At 46.2% G+C, this 20,142-nt stretch overlaps 1 protein-coding gene across 1 annotated transcript in view; it reads left to right on the forward strand.

The window, feature by feature from the left end:
- LOC149435524 (lysine-specific demethylase 5C-like) overlaps window positions 1-20,118 on the forward strand; it is a gene marked incomplete at its 3' end in the record, with an annotated part of 40,981 nt that extends 20,863 nt beyond the window's left edge. Inside the window, 17 exon segments of the mRNA XM_089662577.1 lie at window positions 1-164; window positions 2,769-2,931; window positions 3,080-3,199; window positions 5,092-5,290; window positions 5,293-5,467; window positions 7,253-7,331; window positions 7,333-7,378; window positions 7,461-7,611; window positions 9,077-9,173; window positions 9,291-9,646; window positions 11,821-11,959; window positions 12,113-12,292; window positions 14,247-14,387; window positions 14,468-14,704; window positions 14,706-14,936; window positions 14,938-14,991; window positions 20,049-20,118. The exon segment at window positions 1-164 is cut by the window's left edge and continues 18 nt beyond it. Coding sequence (XP_089518703.1) covers window positions 1-164; window positions 2,769-2,931; window positions 3,080-3,199; window positions 5,092-5,290; window positions 5,293-5,467; window positions 7,253-7,331; window positions 7,333-7,378; window positions 7,461-7,611; window positions 9,077-9,173; window positions 9,291-9,646; window positions 11,821-11,959; window positions 12,113-12,292; window positions 14,247-14,387; window positions 14,468-14,704; window positions 14,706-14,936; window positions 14,938-14,991; window positions 20,049-20,118 — 2,602 coding nt within the window.
- Between the last annotated feature and the right edge of the window lie 24 nt (window positions 20,119-20,142).

Here is a 20,142-nt window from a genome sequence, read left to right on the forward strand (position 1 = left end):
TGGAACCTGAACGTGATGCCGGTGCTGGAGCAGTCAGTGCTGTGCCACATCAACGCCGACATTTCCGGCATGAAGGTGCCGTGGCTGTACGTGGGAATGGTGTTCTCCGCTTTTTGTTGGCACATCGAAGATCACTGGAGCTATTCCATCAACTATCTTCACTGGTCAGTATGTCGGGTCTGGACGATCCATCAACTCTACTACGCCTGCTTATAGTCAGCGAAGGAGAGTTCCCCTGGGGACAACCCAAAATTTGAGCTGTCCCTAGAATAGTAATACGAGAAAAAAAAAAAACGTTTTTTGCCCATTGGAATATAAAAAACAAGAAAAAACCTTTTTTGCTCATAGGAATAAAAAAAAAAAAAAAAAGTTTGTTGCCCATTAAAATGAAAAACCAAAAAACATGGTTTGCCCATAGGAATAAAAAAATAAAATAAAAATAAAGGTTTTTTAGCCCATAGGATTATGGGCAAAAAAAAGAAAAAAAACTTTTTGCCCAAAGGAATAAAAAAACGTTTTATTGCTCATTGCAATTTTTGGAGTTTTTTTGCCCATAGAAATTAAAAAAAAAAAAAAAAAAAACTTATTTTGCCCATTTGAATAAAAAAACAAAGTTTTTCCGCTTATAGGAATAAAGAAAATACCTTTTTTGCCCTTAGGAATAAAAAAAGATTTTTTTGGCGATAGGATTATGGGCAAAAAAAGAAAAAAAAACATTTTTTGCCCAAAGGAATAAAAAAAAAAAAGTTTATTGCTCAATAGAATAAAAAACAAATTTTTTTTTTTTTGCCCATAGAAATTAAAAAAACAAACTTATTTTGCCCATTAAAATAAAACCAAAAAAAAAGTTTGTTGCCCATTGGAATGAAAAACAAAAAACCTGGTTTGCCCATAGGAATAAAAAAAATAAAATAAAAATAAAGGTTTTTAGCCCATAGGATTATGGGCAAAAAAAAGAAAAAAAACTTTTTGCCCAAAGGAATAAAAAAACGTTTATTGCTCATTGCAATAAAAAACAGAGTTGTTTTTTTGCCCATAGAAATTTAAAAAAAATTAAAAAAAAAAAACGTATTTTGTCCATTAGAATAAATAACAAAAGTTTTTGCCCATAGGAATAAAAAAAAAAAAAAAGAAACCGTATTTTGGCCATTTGAATAAAACACATTAAAGTTTTTTTGCTTATAGGAATAAAAGAAAAAAAAAAAAAGTTTTTTTGCCCATAGGATTATGGGCAAAAAAAAAGAAAAAAAACTTTTTTGACCATTCGAATGAAAAACAAACAAAACTTTTTTTGCCCATAGGGATAAAAAAAAAACAAAAACTTGTAGTGCATTCTTGCCGCGTTATTGATGCGTTTTGCATTTAAAATCTGCCTAGCAACAAGAAAAAAATACAACCTGCAAAACGCGTCAAAAATGCAACACAAAGCGCAATGCAGAGACGCATCAAACGCAACCTGCATAGGCGTGCACCCAGACTCGAGGAGATTCACCCTCTCCATTCATCCTGTTTTTTTCTATTATGATTGAAAGCAAAAGATTAATCCCACATTTTGGGTTGTCCCCAGAAAAGTAACAGAGGGGAAATCTTTCTATGGGGACACTGGTTTGGGAGACCTTGAATTTCTCATTTGCAGGGATTTCCTCACTTCCTGTTTGCCATGCGACAGACAGGAAGTGAAGGCAAATCTCTGCAGAGGGACACAGATGGCGAAAAAAGTCTTGACGGGTTTTTATCATCCCTCGCTCTATCCAAAATTGGAGGGGGGGGTTGCCTGTAGTTCTACTTTGCAGGGGTTTCCTCTCACTTCCTGTATTGACTATGGGACAGGAAGTGAAGATAAAGCTCCCCAATGGGACATGGATGGCAAAAAAAAAAACTGAGTTTTTGCCCATAGAAAACAAAAATGCCTTTTTTTTTGCCCATAGAAAACAAAAATGCCTTTTTTTGTCCATAGAAAACAAAAATGCCTTTTTTTGCCCATAGAAAACAAAAATGCCTTTTTTTGCCCATAGAAAACAAAAATGCCTTTTTTTGTCCATAGAAAACAAAAATGCCTTTTTTTGCCCATAGAAAACAAAAATGCCTTTTTTTGCCCATAGCAAAAAAAAAAAGCCTTTTTTTTGCCCAAAGCAAAAAAAAAATGCCTTTTTTTTGCCCATAGCAAAAAAAAATGCCTTTTTTTTGCCCATAGCAAAAAAAAATGCCTTTTTTTTGCCCATAGCAAAAAAAAAATGCCTTTTTTTTGCCCATAGAAAACAAAAATGCCTTTTTTTTGCCCATAGAAAACAAAAATGCCTTTTTTTGCCCATAGAAAACAAAAATGCCTTTTTTTGCCCGTAGAAAACAAAAAAGCCTTTTTTTGCCCGTAGAAAAACAAAAATGCCTTTTTTTTTTTTTTCTTTTTTTTTTGTTTTTTGCCGTAGAAAAACAAAAAAACGCCGTTATTATTTATTTATTTTTTTGCCCATGGCATAAAAAAAGCAAAAAAAAAACTTGCAATCCCTTTGTAGAATGAATGGCAGATCTGCACAGGATCATCGCGGTTTTGGTTACAGATGCGGCAACAGGTGCAATTTTTTTTTTTTCTTTTCTATATCATCTGTCCTGCACCCGCACAAGTGTGACCGCAGCCAGAATTCAAGAAGAAGCATGCAGCCAGGGAGGTGCCGGCACAGGACTAGTGGCCCATCATGTAGAGTGAATCCAGTAGGGGGCGTTGTATTTGGGACGTGGTGTACTCATGCCGTTCTATTGCCCATGTGCAGGGGTGAACCCAAGACCTGGTACGGGGTGCCATCCTCATCCGCCGAACAGCTTGAAGGGGTCATGAAGAAGCTGACACCGGAGCTCTTTGACAGCCAACCAGATCTGCTGCACCAGTTGGTGACGCTGATGAACCCCAACACACTCATGTCACACGGCGTTCCGGTCAGTTCTGCTTCGTAGTTTTCCTGATATTTTGGGGTGATCTGTGTGTCACTGAAGGTACCCCAATGTGTGTCGTCCTCTCACCCTGGTGCACTCTGACCTGCGTTCATCTTATGCTGGTTTTATCCATTTTTATATATTTTTTTAGGTTGTTCGCACCAACCAATGTGCCGGCGAGTTTGTCATCACCTTCCCACGAGCCTATCACAGCGGCTTCAACCAGGGATACAACTTTGCTGAGGCCGTCAACTTCTGCACCGCTGATTGGGTGAGTCCGAGGATTTCCCATCGATTTATATCGTGATTTTATGGAGCGATCTGCTGATTGTTGCTGCTTTTTAGGCCCCGTTCACACCGAACCAATTTGTAGTGCAAAACTCCAAAATCAATTCTCTACGAGATGGTTTATATCTCCACTGCAGGTCACCTGAAGACACAAGTTCTGGAGATTTTTTTCTTTTTTCCTTTTCATCTCTTTCTTTCTTTCCTTCTCTCTTTTCTTTCTTTTTATTCTCTCTTTTTCTTTCTTTTTTTTCTCTCTTTTCTTTCTTTTTCTTTTCTTTTTCTTTCTTTCTTTCTTTCTTTCTTTCTTTTTTCTTTTCTTTTTCTTTCTTTCTTTCTTTCTTTCTTTCTTTCTTCTTTCTTTCTTTCTTTCTTTCTTTCTTTCTTTCTTTCTTTCTCTTTCTTTCTCTCGCTCTTTTTCTCTTTTTTTTTCCTGCTTTCTTTCTTTCTCTTTCTTGTTCTCTCTTTTTCGCTTACTTTATTTCTTCTTTTTTTTTTTTTTTTTTCTTTCTTTCTCTCTTTTTCTCTTCTTTCTCTTTCTTGCTTTCTTTCGCTTTTTCGCTTTCTTTTTCGCTTTCTTTCTTTCGCTTTTTCGCTTTCTTTCTTTCTCTTTCGCTTTTTCGCTTTTTCTTTCGCTTTTTCGCTTTCTTTCTTTCTCTTTTTCGCTTTCTTTCTTTCTCTTTCGCTTTTTCGCTTTCTTTCTTCTCTTTCGTTTTTCGCTTTTTCTTTCGCTTTTTCGCTTTCTTTCTTTCTCTTTTTCGCTTTCTTTCTTTCTCTTTCGCTTTTTCGCTTTCTTTCTTCTCTTTCTCTTTCGCTTTTTCGCTTTCTTTCTTTCTCTTTCGCTTTTTCGCTTTCTTTCTTTCTCTTTCGCTTTTTCGCTTTCTTTCTTTCTCTTTCGCTTTTTCGCTTTCTTTCTTTCTCTTTCGCTTTTTCGCTTTCTTTCTTTCTCTTTCGCTTTTTCGCTTTCTTTCTTTCTCTTTCGCTTTTTCGCTTTCTTTCTTTCTCTTTCGCTTTTTCGCTTTCTTTCTTTCTCTTTCGCTTTCTTTCTTTCTCTTTCGCTTTTCGCTTTCTTTCTTTCTCTTTCGCTTTTTCGCTTTCTTTCTTTCTCTTTCGCTTTTTCGCTTTCTTTCTTTCTCTTTCGCTTTTTCGCTTTCTTTCTTTCTCTTTCGCTTTTTCGCTTTCTTTCTTTCTCTTTCGCTTTTTCGCTTTCTTTCTTTCTCTTTCGCTTTTTCGCTTTCTTTCTTTCTCTTTCGCTTTTTCGCTTTCTTTCTTTCTCTTTCGCTTTTTCGCTTTCTTTCTTTCTCTTTCGCTTTCTCGCTTTCTTTCTTTCTTTCTTTCTTTCTTTCTTTCTCGCTTTCTTTCTTTCGCTTTTTCGCTTTTTCTTTCTTTCTTTCTTTCTTTCTCGCTTTCTTTCTTTCGCTTTTCGCTTTCTTTCTTTCTTGCTTTCGCTCTCTCTTTCTCGCTTTCGCTCTCTCTTTCTCTCTCTCTTTCTTTCTCTCTCTCTCTCTCTCTCCCCCCCCTCTCTCTCTCTCTCTCTCTCTCTCTCTCTCTCTCTCTCTCTCTCTCTCCCCCCCCCCCCCCCCCCTCTCCTTGTTTTTTGTCTTTTGTGTTTTTTTTCTTCTTGTGTTTTTTCTTTGTTTGGGGGATGTGGATGGTGCGGTTCATCTCTACCTGTTCTAGATGTTGCCTATATCCGTGATTGTCTTCCCGAGATCTGTACAGTCTGTGTGTGTTGGGGATGGGCGGTGTTATATCACATTCCGTTTTAATGTTTGGTTTTTTTTTTGTTTTTTTGGATGATCTGTTATATAATTTCTTCAAAATAAAAGCTCATTTGTGGTGCATTATCTGACAACGTTTCCTTCTTTCTACTTTCAGCTCCCAGCAGGAAGAAAATGTATCGAGCATTACCGCCGCCTGCGCAGATACTGCGTCTTCTCCCACGAAGAGCTCATTTGCAAGATGGCCGCGTGCCCGGAAAGACTGGACCTGAGCCTGGCCGCGGCCGTCCACAAGGAGATGCTCTTGTTGGTGCAGGAGGAGCGCAGGTTGCGGAAAGCCTTGATGGAGAGGGGGGTCTCGAAGCGGAGCGGGAAGCCTTCGAGCTCCTCCCGGATGACGAAAGACAGTGTCAGAAGTGCAAGACCACCTGCTTCCTGTCTGCCTTGGCCTGTTACAGCTGCCCTCAGGGCCTGGTGTGCCTGTATCACATCGATGATTTGTGTCAGTGCCCGCCTTCCCGACAGTATCTCAGGTGTGTGCTGCGTCCTCCCAAGTCTGGTGTCAGTGCGCGCCGCATTGCCCAATGTAGCCGCAGAGTCAGAAGGCTTTGGGATCTCCAGGGTTTGTGTGAGCGAGGGTTCAGGATTTGTGCCTTCACCTGACCGTCACCCCTGTAGAAGCTGCTTCCGTTCAAAAACCGTGGACCTGCATCTGCCGGCTTCGGAAAATGCCGCTCGCTTGGCTGTAACGCCAACTCCCTACTGTCAATATTTTCACCCCGGACAAGGAAATTTGAGGTTTTTATGTGCTGATGACTACGGATGCGCTGTTATCGGAGTCAGTAGTAAGCATTTTCATGAGCTCTCATGAAAATGCTCCCAATGCCTGGAACCGATAATTTGCGGTGCAATTTTATGCCGATACAAAATGTATGGAGGCCAATGGTGGTGCAAAGAATAGCATATGGTTTCAACAGGAATGCGTCTGTTAAAAACGCATGCGGTTTCCCTACTGCTCCTCCTGTGCGAACCTGGGCTTGTTATAGCTGGCCATCTCCCAGGTAGCTTGGCGGCACACCCGTGCGCTGTGGCCATCTCCCAGGTAGCTTGCCGGCGCGATGTGGCCATCTCCCAGGTAGCTTTGCCGGGCGCTGTGGCCATCTCCCAGGTAGCTTGCCGGCGCGCTGTGCCATCTCCCAGGTAGCTTGCCGGCACGCCCGCGCGCCAGCCATCTCCCAGGTGGCACGCCCTCTTACTGGTTATCTCCCAGGTAGCTTGCCGGTGCGCCCGCTCGCTGGCCTTGTCCCAGGTAGCTTGCCGGCGCACACACTTGTTCGTCTTCTCCCCAGGTGGAACGCCTGCTTCCTGGTCTTCTCCCAGGTGGAACGCCTGCTTCCTGGTCTCCTCCCAGGTGGAACCGCCTGCTTCCTGGTCTCCTCCCAGGTGGAACGCCTGCTTCCTGGTCTCCTCCCAGGTGGAACGCCTGCTTCCTGGTCTCCTCCCAGGTGGAACGCCTGCTTCCTGGTCTCCTCCCAGGTGGAACGCCTGCTCCTGGTCTTCTCCCAGGTAGCTTGCCGGCGCACCCAGGTGGCGGCACGACTGCTCGCCGGCTATCTCCCAGGTAGCTTGGCCGTTACACCCACTTTCTGGTCTTCTCCCAGGTGGCACGCCTGCTCGCTGGCCATCTCCAAGGTGACTTGCTGTCGCACCCGCTTGTTCACCTGCTCCCAGGTGGCGACGCGCCTGCTCACTGGCCATCTCCCAGGTGGCGACGCGCCTGCTCACTGGCCATCTCCCAGGTAGCTTGCCGGCACACCCACTTTCTGGTCTTCTCCCAGGTGGCACGCCTGCTCGCTGGCCATCTCCCAGGTAGCTTGCCGGCACGCCCGCTTGTTCACCTCCGAGGTGGCGCGCCTGCTCGCTTGCCGCCATTCCTAGGTAGCTTGCCGGTGTGCCCACTTGCTGGCCGTCTCCCAGGTAGCTTGCCTGCTCCCATGCTGGCCGTCTCCCAGGTAGCTTGCCTGCTCCCATGCTGGCCGTCTCCCAGGTAGCTTGCCTGCTCCCATGCTGGCCGTCTCCTAGGTAGCTTGCCAGCACGGCCCACTCGCTAGCCTTCTAGGTGGTGCGCCCGCTCGCTGGCCATCTCCAAGGTAGCTTGCCTTCGCACCCGCTTGTTCACCTTCTCCCAGGTAGCTTGTGCGTGTTTTTTGAAACCGAAATCTCTGTAGGAATCCGTGCTCGCCGTCTGTCTCTGTGCCGTGTTTTGGTGTTTGCCTGGATGTAGTTATCACAATTTTTATCGGTTTGTCGAATTTCAGGTATCGTTACACCCTGGACGAACTTCCAGCCATGTTACACAAGTTAAAAGGTCGAGCTGAGTCCTTCGACACCTGGGCAAAGTAAAGTGCGGCGTGCTCTGGAGTTCCAAGATGGCGGCAAGACAGGTAGAGACTCCCGGCCTTTTTTTGTTTTTGTTTTCTTTGATCTGTTTTGTAATTGTTCTCAATTTTCGTTTTTTTTCCTCAGAGCTCGAACATCTGCGAGTTTTACAGGCCGAGGCTGCAGAGAAGAAATTTGCACAGAATGATTTGTTGCAGGAGCTGAGAAATCTCATCAAAGAAACCGAATCGTGTGTCACCGAGTCCCAGAAACTGCTGGACAAGCCACGCCCAACCAGGTTGGTGGTTTCGGTGTAGGGAAGTGTGAATGTGTGACCGATACTGGAGTGCTGGGTCTTCATTCTAGAGCAGGGGGTCTCCAAACTGCGTCCCAGGGCCGATGTGGCCCTGTGCTTGCCTTTTATCTGGTCCTTGGAGCACTAATCCTCCCACTGACACCAATGATGGGGCACTATTCCTCCCACTGATACCAATGATGGGGCACTATTCCTCCACTGATACAATGATGGGGCACTATTCCCCCCACTGATACCAATGATGGGGCACTATTCCTCCCACTGACACCAATGATGGGGCACTATTCCTCCCCCTGATACCAATGATGGGGCACTATTCCTCCCACTGACACCAATGATGGGGCGCTATTCCTCCCACTGATACCAATGATGGGGCACTATTCCTCTCACTGACACCAATGATGGGACACTATTCCTCCCACTGACACCAATGATGGGGCACTATTCCTCCCACTGATACCAGTGATGGGGCACTATTCCTCCCACTGATACCAATGATGGGACACTATTCCTCCCACTGACACCAATGATGGGGCACTATTCCTCCCACTAACACCAATTATGGGGCACTATTCCTCCCACTGATACCAATGATGGGGCACTATTCCTCCCACTGACACCAATGATGGGGCACTATTCCTTCCACTGACACCAATGATGGGGCACTATTCCTTCCACTGACACTAATGATGGGGCACTATTCCTCCCTCTGATACCAATGACGGGGCACTATTCCTCCCACTGACACCAATGACGGGGCACTATTCCTCCCACTGACACTAATGATGGGGCACTATTCCTCCCACTGACACCAATGATGGGGCACTATTCCTCCCTCTGATACCAATGACGGGGCACTATTCCCCCACTGAGACCAATGACGGGACACTATTCCTCCCACTGACACCAATGACGGGACACTATTCCTCCCACTGATACCAATGATGGGGCACTATTCCTCCCACTGACACCAATGATGGGGCACTATTCCTCCCACTGACGCCAATGATGGGGCACTATTCCTCCCACTGACACCAATGATGGGGCACTATTCCTCCCACTGACGCCAATGATGGGGCACTATTCCCCCCACTGACACCAATGATGGGGCACTATTCCCCCCACTGACGCCAATGATGGGGCACTATTCCTCCCACTGACACCAATGATGGGGCACTATTCTCCCACTGACACCAATGATGGGGCACTATTCCTCCACTGACACCAATGATGGGGCACTATTCCTCCCACTGACACCAATGATGGGGCACTATTCCTTCCACTGACACCAATGATGGGGCACTATTCCTCCCACTGACACCAATGATGGGGCACTATTCCTCCCACTGACACCAATGATGGGGCACTATTCCTCCCACTGATACCAATGATGGGGCACTTCGGTATGAATGTTTTTGATACGTTTTCTCCTGTCGGTTTTCTGTAGGAGTAGCACTGCGGTTGTGACTCTGGACAGTTTACATAAGCTCATTCATCGTATCCAAGCTCTTCCGTGTGTCCTGAATCAGCTGCCAAAGCTGGAGGTAATGCTTCCTGCAGTCTGCTAATATTCAGCAAACTGCGCAGTACAGAGGCGTCATAAAGTTTTTTTTTTTTTGTTTTTTTTTTTTGTTTTGTTTTTTATTTCTCTCCTTTCTCAGGACCTCTTGGAAAAGGCAAAAGTCTTGCAAGAAGAAGCAAAGAAGTGCTTGCAGTCTCTGCCGGATAGCGCCCCCCAGATGCAGGACATGGTAGAGCGGTGCCGTTCTCTGGGAGTGCTGCCACCGGAAGCCGAGCAGTTGGAGAGGAACATGCGCCAGGGGGAGTGGCTATCGCGGGTGCGGGCAGCTCTGGTCGCTGGCAGGTCGGGCACGCTTCAGGAATTGCGTTCTCTGCTGCAGGAGGCCGTGGAGGTGGCCGAGAGCCCCGCGGTGGAGAAAGCTCGCAGCGAACTGCAGGATCTGATCGCCATCGCTCTGCGCTGGGAGGAAAAGGCTCAGATGTGCTTGGAGGCCAGGTGATCAGATCTGCGCTCATCAGTACATTCACCACTTCATGTCCAGACGCTTCTCCCCCCCCCCCCCCCCCCCCTTCCGGCCCGGACGCTTCCCCCCCCCCCCCTTCCGGCCCGGACTCTTCCCCCCCCCCCCCCCCCCCCTTCCGGCCTGGACGCTTCCCCCCCCCCCCCCCTTCCGGCCCGGACGCTTCCCCCCCCCCCCTTCCGACCCAGACGCTTCCCCCCCCCCCCCCCTTCCGGACCCCAGACGCTTCCCCCCCCCCCCCTTCCGACCCGGACGCTTCCCCCCCCCCCCCCCCCTTCCGACCCGGACGCTTCCCCCCCCCCCCCCCCTTCTGACCCGGACGCTTCCCCCCCCCCCCCCCCCTTCTGACCCGGACGCTTCCCCCCCCCCCCCCCCCTTCCGACCCGGACGCTTCCCCCCCCCCCCCCCTTCCGACCCGGACGCTTCCCCCCCCCCCCCCCTTCCGACCCGGACGCTTCCCCCCCCCCCCCCCTTCCGACCCGGACGCTTCCCCCCCCCCCCCTTCCGACCCGGACGCTTCCCCCCCCCCCCCCCCCCCCTTCCGGCCCGGACGCTTCCCCCCCCCCCTTCCGGCCCGGACGCTTCCCCCCCCCCCTTCCGGCCCGGACGCTTCCCCCCCCCCCTTCCGGCCCGGACGCTTCCCCCCCCCCCTTCCGGCCCGGACGCTTCCCCCCCCCCCTTCCGGCCCGGACGCTTCCCCCCCCCCCCTTCCGGCCCGGACGCTTCCCCCCCCCCTTCTGGCCCGGACGCTTCCCCCCCCCCCCCCCTTCCGGCCCGGACGCTTCCCCCCCCCCCCCCTTCCGGCCCGGACGCTTCCCCCCCCCCCCCCTTCCGGCCCGGACGCTTCCCCCCCCCCCCCCCCTTCCGCCCGGACGCTTCCCCCCCCCCCCCTTCTGGCCCGGACGCTTCTTCCCCCCCCTTCTGGCCCGGACGCTTCTTCCCCCCCCCCCCCCCCTCCGGCCCGGACGCCTTCCCCCCCCCCCCTTCGGCCCGGACGCTTCCCCTTCCGGCCCGGACGCTTCCCTCCCCTCCCCCCCCCCCCCCCCCTTCCGGTCCGCACGCTTCTCTCCCCTCCTCCCCCCCCCCCCCCCCCCCCTTCCGGTCCGCACGCTTCCACCCCCCCTTCCAGTCCAGGCCAGCTTTCAGCGCTGTCACACTTTGAATGACAATTGCGCGGTCATGCAACATTGGACCCATATGAATTTTTTTTAGCATTTTTTTTGAGACAGATAAAACCTTTTTTATTTTGGTGGTATTTAATCACTGCTGGGGATTTTTATTTTCTTTGCTATATAAATGAAATGTCCAATTTTGAAAAAAGGTGTTTTTCTTATAAAAGTTTGGAAATAAATAATCTTTCTGCATAAATCTTGGCCAAAATGTATTCAGTTATCTTTTTAGTAAAAGAAAATAACCCAAATTAGTTTATAACCAAAAATTATCATTTTTCAAAATATATTTTTTTACTTTTTTTTTTTTTTTTTTTTTTTTTTTTTACATACCGTCACCCTAGCGGTACAGTGTCACCATAGTGACTCTGTACTACTTGTGGGGGGTGATTATTTTTTTTGTTTTCCTTTTTTTACACTGATCTCCTTTACACCCATAAAGGATGTAAATGCAATCATTTCTCTGTCTTTAGCTGCATTCTTGCAGCCATTGAGAACTACTATGTAAGCTGTGATTGGTCACAGCTTGTCACATGGTACAAGGCTGTTGTGAATAGCCCTGTACCATGTGACCTCTGTGATCATTCACGGATTTCACAACCATTTCTTCTTCAGCCATTGAGAACTACTGTGTGAGCTGTGATTGGTCACAGCTTGTCACATGGTACAGGGCTGTTGTGACAATCCCTGTACCATGTGATCATTCACAGATTTCACAAGTAGTACGCAATGATGTCAGAAGTGACATCGTGTTTACTATATTTATGTGATCACTGATTGGCCAATCGATGATCACATGATCAGGACCTCACACAGAGGTCCCGGGACTTACAGCAATCGGCGTTCCGGAGGACACAGCGGGCACCAGATCCCATGGAGCGGCACAAGCTGTGAATGTGGGGGCCAGATGGGAAGTGGTTACATGAAGCCGTATTGGAGGATCGCTCACTTTAATTGTTTCCTTTTTATTCGTTTTTCAGACACAAGCATCCGCCTGCAACACTGGAGGCGATCATCAAAGAGGCGGAGAACATCCCGGTGCAGCTCCCCAATACCCTCAGCCTGAAGGAGGCCCTTTTTAAGGCCAGAGCCTGGAGTGCCGATGTGGATGAGATTCAGGTAAAGGGTGACACCAGCGTGGCCACCTATACAGGGACCTACGCAGGACCGCAAACCCACCACGTGATAGAATGTCGTGTGTGTGTGCCGGGATTGTGTGCACGATGGCAGATCTGGTGCTGGGGTTGAGGCCTCTCTGTGTGCTTCTCCTAGAGCGGGGACCATTACCCTTGCCTGGATGACCTGGAGGGACTGGTGGCTGTGGGCCGGGACTTACCTTTGAAAATGGACGAGCTGCATCAGCTAGAGGTACAAGTGACCGCCGCGCACTCCTGGAGGGACAAGGCGGCCAAGACCTTCCTGAAGAAGAACTCGTGCTTCACCCTACTGGAGGTACGAAAGTCTGCCTAGAAAAATATCGACTCCATGTATTTGCTGCATGATGGTGAAACAGTGTATTGTACCTTTATACTGACCTGAGGCCAATCGCAGTCCTGCCCTGGGTCTGTCTCTCACCGCGCTGCTCTCCTTTCTTTTCTTTTTTCTTTTCATTTTTCCCTTTTTTCTTCTTTTCATTTTTCCCTTTTTTTTTTCTTCATTTTTCCCTTTTTTTTTTTCTTCATTTTTCCCTTTTTCTTCTTTTCATTTTTCCTTTTTTCTTCTTTTCATTTTTCCCTTTTTTCTTCTTTTCATTTTTCCCTTTTTCTTCTTTTCATTTTTCCCTTCTTTTTCTTCTTTTCATTTTTCCCTTCTTTCTTCTTTTCATTTTTCCCTTTTTTTTCTTCTTTTCATTTTTCCCTTTTCTTCTTTTTCTTCTTTTCATTTTTCCCTTTTTTTTCTTCTTTTCATTTTTCCCTTTTTCTTCTTTTCTTCTTTTCATTTTCCCTTTTTCTTCTTTTCATTTTTCCCTTTTTCTTCTTTTCTTCTTTTCATTTTTCCCTTTTTCTTCTTTTCTTCTTTTCATTTTTCCCTTTTTCTTCTTTTCTTCTTTTCATTTTTCCCTTTTCTTCTTTTCTTCTTTTCATTTTTCCCTTTTTCTTCTTTTCTTCTTTCCCTTTTTCTTCTTTTCTTCTTTTCTTCTTTTCATTTTCCCTTTTTCTTCTTTTCTTCTTTTCTTCTTTTCATTTTTCCCTTTTTTTTTTTTTTTTTTCTCCTCCACAGGACACAGTGTCAGCACAAGGTAGCTATTGACGTCTGCTGCTGTCACTCAGATCCTGTGAAGAGGGAGCTGGGCTGTGTGTGCTAGGAGGGTTTTTTTTTTTTTTTTAATTGGGGGGGGGGGTGCTGGGATGGTGATTTGGGTTGTGCTAGGAGAGGGAGGCTGTGCTAGGGATTTGGGTGGGTTTTGCTAGGAGTGGGGTTTTTTTAATGGGGAGGTTGTGCTAGGAGGGGGGGATTTAGGGAGGTTGTGCTAGGAGGAGGAATTTAGGAGGGGGGGATTTACGGGAGTTGTGCTGGGGGGGATTTACGGGAGTTGTGCTGGGGGGGATTTAGGGGAGTTGTGCTAGGAGGGGGGGATTTAGGGGGGGTTGTGCTAGGAGGGGGGGGATTTAGGGGGGTTGTGCTAGGAGGGGGGATTTAGGGAGTTGTACTAGGAGGGGGGGATTTAGGGGAGTTGTGCTAGGAGGGGGGATTTAGGGGAGTTGTGCTAGGAGGGGGGGGATTTAGGAGAGTTGTGCTAGGAGGGGGGGATTTTGGAGAGTTGTGCTAGGAGGGGGGGATTTTGGGGGTTGTGCTAGGAGGGGGGGATTTTGGGGGTTGTGCTAGGAGAAGGGGATTTTGGGGGTTGTGCTAGGAGAAGGGGATTTTCGGGGGTTGCGCTAGGAGAAGGGGATTTTCGGGGGTTGCGCTAGGAGGGGGGATTTAGGGGGGTTCTAGGTATGGGAACTTGGGGGGGTTGTGCTAGGTGGGGGAACTTAGGGGGGTTGTGCTAGGAGGGGGGGGATTCAGGGGAGTTGTGCTAGGAGGGAGGGGGAATTTAGGGGGTTGTGCTAGGAGGGGGGGGATTTTAGGGGGATTGTTCTAGGAGGGGGGATGGGGAGGCAATAGTGCTATAAGAGGGGTGATTTTGGGGGGGGGGGGGGGGAGTTACATCCTTCAGACACATGAACTCAGAGTACATTTTAGGGCTTGTTCACACCACATGCAGTTCGGAAACGTGTGAAGTTGCATGTTTCCCCCCCACCCCCACCCCCTACTCTTTATAGGCTGCTGGTAATTGGTGTCGGTGAGTACTTTGGATCGATAGTCCTGGCTTTGGACCTTGGTGTCCTCCTCCCTTCCCCTAAGTCCCCATTGCGGAACGCCATGAGTTGGATGCCTCCTCACCCGGTTGTCCGTTTTGTAGGTGCTGTGCCCCAGTGCGGATGTTTCCTCCAGCAATGTGAAGAGGGCTCAGTGGAGGAAGGAGAAGGAGCGAGGTCTGTACCGGTCAGACATGGAGAGCCTGGGGCTGTCTGCACAGGACCTTCGGGACCCCGGCTGCATAGTGAGTACAGTCCGTAATGCGGAATGAGCGCCATGTAACGCCCGCTGCGCTCAGGTAACGGACATTCGTGTCTCTCTCAGGTCCTGGCCTTCAAAGAAGGTGAACAGAAGGAGAAGGCCGGCATCCTGAGGCTCCGGACGATGAACTCCTCCATGGAGCGACGTTGCGTTTGCGCCTGCGGCGAGCCGCCGGGGGAACTCATGGTCCGCTGCGAACTCTGCCAGGACTTATTTCACGGGCATTGCGTCCCCACCCCCAGACTGACTTCTCACCGCGGCACACACTCCTCCCCTTCGCCGGCCTGGTGGGAATGGGACAAGCCGCTTCTTGTGCCCGCTGTGCGTACGGTCGCGCCGCCCCCGGCTGCAGACCATCCTGTCTCTGTTGGTCGCTCTGCAGAAGCTGCCCGTACGGCTGCCGGAGGGGGAGGCGCTGCAGTGTTTAACGGAAAGGGCGATGAGCTGGCAAGATCGAGCGCGCCGGGTCTTGGCGACTCCGGAGATATCGGCCGCCGCAGCCACCTTGGCCGAGAAACGGCAGAAGCTGCAAACACAGCAAAGACCCTCAGGCACTGAGAGAGACGACCTGCAACGAGCAGACGCCTGTAAGTAACTGTCATTTAAAGGGGGAGTACTGCCCAGAGATGCTACTGACACCCCGAAAAAAATATCTTGTGTGTATGTGTCTGTCAGTCACCAGTCCCAACCGGTGAGTACTCGCCGGCACCCGGTGATTGCTTGCTATGGGCACACCCGCTGCGCCATGTGTCCATTCACTCGGCCCCGTCCCCTCTTCTCATTGGCTGTGACTGACAGCAGTGGGAGCCAATGGCTCCCACTTCTATCTCGGCCAATGAGAGGGAGTCCCGAGCAGGAGCAGACTGACCATTTGGAAACTCTGGCATTGCCCGAGGGCCGGGGGTCAGTAGGGGGCCCCATGAGATGCCCCTGGTACCTTTTTCATAGGCTTTTTTGAGTTTGGGCAAGAACACAGGGCCCCATGATCCCCTATTGCCTGGGGGCCCCATGAGTTGTCAGTCCACCCCTGGGCCCGAGACTTCAGTGCACATCGCTGGATCGGGAGGGGGCTTTGATGACTATTGGGGGGGCTCAGTTTGGTGTGTATTGCTGGAGAGTTTTTTTTTTTTTTTTTTTTTACTTGGGAGGGTGCATGTGATCAGCACAGGGCCAATCAGAGACGGACAGAGGGTCAGGGGTTATGCAGCCTCATAGAACAATCAGGGGAGAATGAAACTCCTCCTAGACACTTCAACCAGTGCTCGACTGGACACTGATAGAAGTCACAAGACTGCTATATACTGCTGATGAGAAAAGGGATTTAGAAGTTTATATTTACTAAAATAATCGCATTTTCATGTTGTATGTACTGTGGGAGACCAGGTATAGAAGCTGGGTCCGGGTGAGAGCGGATATAGTGAATGCGGGGTCCGGGGAGAGCGGATATAGTGAATGCGGGTCCGGGGAGAGCGGATATAGTGAATGCGGGGTCCGGGGAGAGCGGATATAGTGAATGCGGGATCCGGGGAGAGCGGATATAGGGAATGCGGGGTCCGGGGAGAGCGGATATAGGGAATGCGGGGTCCGGGGAGAGCGGATATAGGGAATGCGGGGTCCGGGGAGAGCGGATATAGGAATGCGGGGTCCGGGGAGAGCGGATATAGGGACATGCATTCGGTCCGTTTTGGATGCGTTTTCCGCGTTCCAGTATAGTTCTTTGCAGAAAAATGCAGCCTGTTCTTTTTTGTGTTTTTTTTCTGCAATTGCAACTGCAAGCACTGATGTGAACTATGACATTGGCATCCATATACCCTACTTGTGCGTTTTGGATGCTGCAAAAAGCAACTGAAACGCATGTGGTGAGAACCCAGGCAGTCATCAGGCTTTGTCACTCGATGCAGCTAAAGCCTTTGTACCCCTGGAAGAACTTTGAAATGTTTTTTCTTTTTGGGAACCATCTTTTGTTTGTTTTTGTTTTGATTTTCTCTTTGTGTTTTTTTTGTTCTTGTTTTGTTTTTTGGGTTTTTTTTTTTTTTTTTGTTCCTGGTTGCCTGGATTTTCAAACACATCCAGGGATTAGGGGGGGGCTTGATTTCTGAATACTTTGCTCTTTAACAGGGTGCAAGGTAGGAGTGCCTCCTGGTCACCTCCCTGAATCACTATTGCCATTACAGTGGAATTCCAGGCTAACCGTCTTAACAACGCTCCCTCCTCCGTCCTCACACCTACGCTGACTAACCTGTGTCAGCCCACAGCAGCTGCAGGGGAGAAGAGAGAACCTCACAGCATCTGGAATACCTGAGCGGTGATGTCACCCATAGGCTCCTATGGGACATCCATTTTTTTTATTTATTTTTTTTGAAGCTCCCTCTTCTCCCCTGCAGCAGCCACCATCGACTGATACAGGAGAGCCGGATCAGTTGCCCGGACCAGGCTGAATATAGGTAAGTACGCACGTCTTTCATACACAGGAGGCAGCATAGGTGTTAGGAGGCCGGGGAAGAAGCACAAATATAACTAGTTGGGTTCAGCCTGGACTTCTGCTTTAAACCCCTTGTGGCCCACAATGCCATTTGAAGGGTTCAATTCCGGTGGTTTTTAATGGGCGGGGTCGCCTCTCCTAGTCAAAAGGACACTTTTGGAGCTTGACAGGGATACTACCATGTAGCGGTGCACCAAAATATAAAATTTTGTGTTTATTTTTTTGTTTTTGTTTTTTTTGTTTGGACCAAAAATTCAGGATGCATTTGGTCAAAACTGAAATGGACTTTTTATTTTATTATATTTTTTTTTCTTTAATTTAAAAAAAAAAATATATATATATATATATATATATTATTGGAAAAAAAATTATATATATTATTATTAATAAAAAATATATATATTATTATTATTTAATAAGAAAAATATATATTATTATTAATAAAAAAAAATATATTATTATTAATAAAAAAAATATATATTTATTATTATTAATAAAAAAAATATATATTTATTATTATTATTATTATTAATAAAAAAAATATATTATTATTATTAATAAAAAAAAAAAAATAAATATATATATATATATATATATATATATATATATATATATATATATATATATTTTTTTTATTAATATAATAATATAATATATATATATTATAAAAAAAATTATATATATATATATATATATATTTTTTTATTAATAATAATAATAATAATATAATATATATATTTTTTATTAATAATAATATAATATAATATAATATATATATTTTATTAATATATATATATAATTTTTTTCAATATATATATATATATATTTTTTTTTTTTTTTTATTAATATAATATATATATAATTTTTTTTTTATATTTTTTTCTTTCTTTTTTTTTTATTAATAAAAAAACTATATATATATATATATATATATATATATATATATATATATATATATAATTTCAATTATATTCAACCTTTTAATTTAATATGAATTTATTTTCAGCCATTTACCTTGCCCCTGAGCAGTTTTTGGCAGCGCTTTGAAAAAAAAAGAAAAGGCGCACGAAAAATGTGTTCCCCTTTTTTTTTTTAAATTCAATGTATGTTTTCACACTGGTCCGTTGCGCTTCCCTCGCGGTGTGATAAAAATCCTGCTTGCTGCATTTTTGGTGCATATTTGTCAAGTGTTTAAAAAAAAAAAAAAAAAAATCGCATCAAGAACGCACTTCCCCCATTTGAGGCCCGGTTCACACAATGCGTCTTTTAGGGCTTTTTGCAGAAATGCACTACAGTCCATTTAACGTTTTTTTTTTTTTTTTTTTTTTTATTTGTTTTTTTTTTTGTGTTTTTGAACTGCTGCGTTTTTGGAAAGTGTCAGGGACTCTTAAATGCAAAACTCTGTGTTTTTGGTTCACAAGTCTTCAATGGAGACGCTGCAGAAATTGTAGTTTTACATGTTTGCCGTGTTTTGCGGTTTGTAATCTGCCCGGCAACAAGTTGTCCAATAATAAAAACAAAAAGCATCAAAAAAACGCCCTGCAAAAGGGACAAAATGCAAACTGCATTGGTGTGTACCAGGCACAATCCATCAAAAACGCACACGTATTGTATTTTTGATGCGTTTTGCATATTTCAACTGCCCAGCAACAAGTTGGGCAAAAACAAAAAAAAAAAGTTAAACGTGCGTTTCAAGTTGTCCAATAAAAAAAAAAAGCATTAAAAAACGCCCTGCAAAAACAGACAAAACACAAACTGCATTGGTGTGAACCGGGCCTGAAATGCATTGAAAACCATCAAAAACATGTGTTGCCTTTTGATGCGTTTTTAATCTGGCAAGGAACAAGTTGGGAAAATTTTTTTTTTTTTTTTTTTTTTTTTTTTTAAAAAAAAGCAAATAGAGTCAAAATGTTAATGCAAAACAGACAAAACAAACTGCATTGGTGTGAACCGGGCCTGAAATGCATCAAAACCCCATAAAAAATGTTCATGCTCTTTGCGTTTTTCATGCGTTTTGCATTTTTCATCTAGTCAGGAACAAGTTGGGCAAAATAAAAAACCGAAAAACAAGTCAAACGTGTCCAAAATGGACAAAACACAAACTGCATTGTTGTGAGCCAGGCATGAAATGCATTGAAAACCCATAAAAAAAATGCACAGGTGTTGCGTTTTTGATGCGTTTGCATATTTAATCTGCCCAGCAACAAGTTTGGCAGAAAAAATAAACCGCAAAACATGAATGCCAAACAAATTGCATTGGTGTGAACCAGGCCTGAAATGCATCGAAATCCCATCAAAAATGCGTTTTTCATGCGTTTTTTCATTTTAATCTGGTCAATAAGTTGGGCAAGAAAAAAAAATTAAAACCACAAGTAGTCAAAAACCGCACAGCAAAACAGACAAAATGAAATCTGCATCGGTGTGAACTAGGCCTGACATGCATAGAAACCCCATAAAAAATGCGCACGCGTTGCGTTTTTATCTGGTCAACAAGTTGGGCAAGAAAAACGCAAATGGTCAAAACATAAATGCAAAAGCAACTGCAAAACAAACTGCATTGGAGTCTACCAGGCATGAAATGCATTGAAAACCCATAAAAACCGCACACGTGTTGCGTTTTTGATGCGTTTTACATTTTCAATTTGGCCAGCAACAAGTTGGGCAAAAAAGAAAAAAACGTGCATGCAAAACTGACAAAACACAAACTGCAAAACCAGGCCTAAAAATGCATCGAAAACCCTATCAAAAATGCGCACGCGTTGCGTTTTGCGTTTTTAATCTGGTCAACCTCAAACGCAAATAGTCAAAAACGTGAATGCAAAAACGCACAGCAAAATGCAATCTGCATCGGTGTGAACCAGGCCTGACATGCATCAAAAACGCGCACGTGTTGCGTTTTTTTGACTCGCGCGACCTATGAAAAACCTCAAACGTGGGAAAATTGCAGCTAAAAATCGTGCGTCTTCGGCGGCCATGATTGGAATTTTTTTTTCCTATCGTAAAAGGACCGATAACACTCTTTTGGCCAGTTTCGGCCGCTCGGCGCACCCCCGCCACCGCGCATATTTTGGTGTCCTTCAGACACTTGAACCCCGTGTAGATTTTTCGTCTGCTGTGACGGGTTCTCATGTATTCATCCCCTCTTTGGCTTTTTTTCGGCAGCTCCCCCACGAGAATGGAGACTCTCACCTGACCGGCCGGCAGTGGTCTCCAATACTCAGACTTCGAGAAGGTCCCCTTCCTGCATCAGGTCCTC

Source organism: Staurois parvus, unplaced genomic scaffold (assembly GCF_062004578.1).
Source record: "Staurois parvus isolate SC_StPar_1 unplaced genomic scaffold, SC_StPar_1.0 ptg001491l, whole genome shotgun sequence".
Taxonomy (NCBI): domain Eukaryota; kingdom Metazoa; phylum Chordata; class Amphibia; order Anura; family Ranidae; genus Staurois; species Staurois parvus.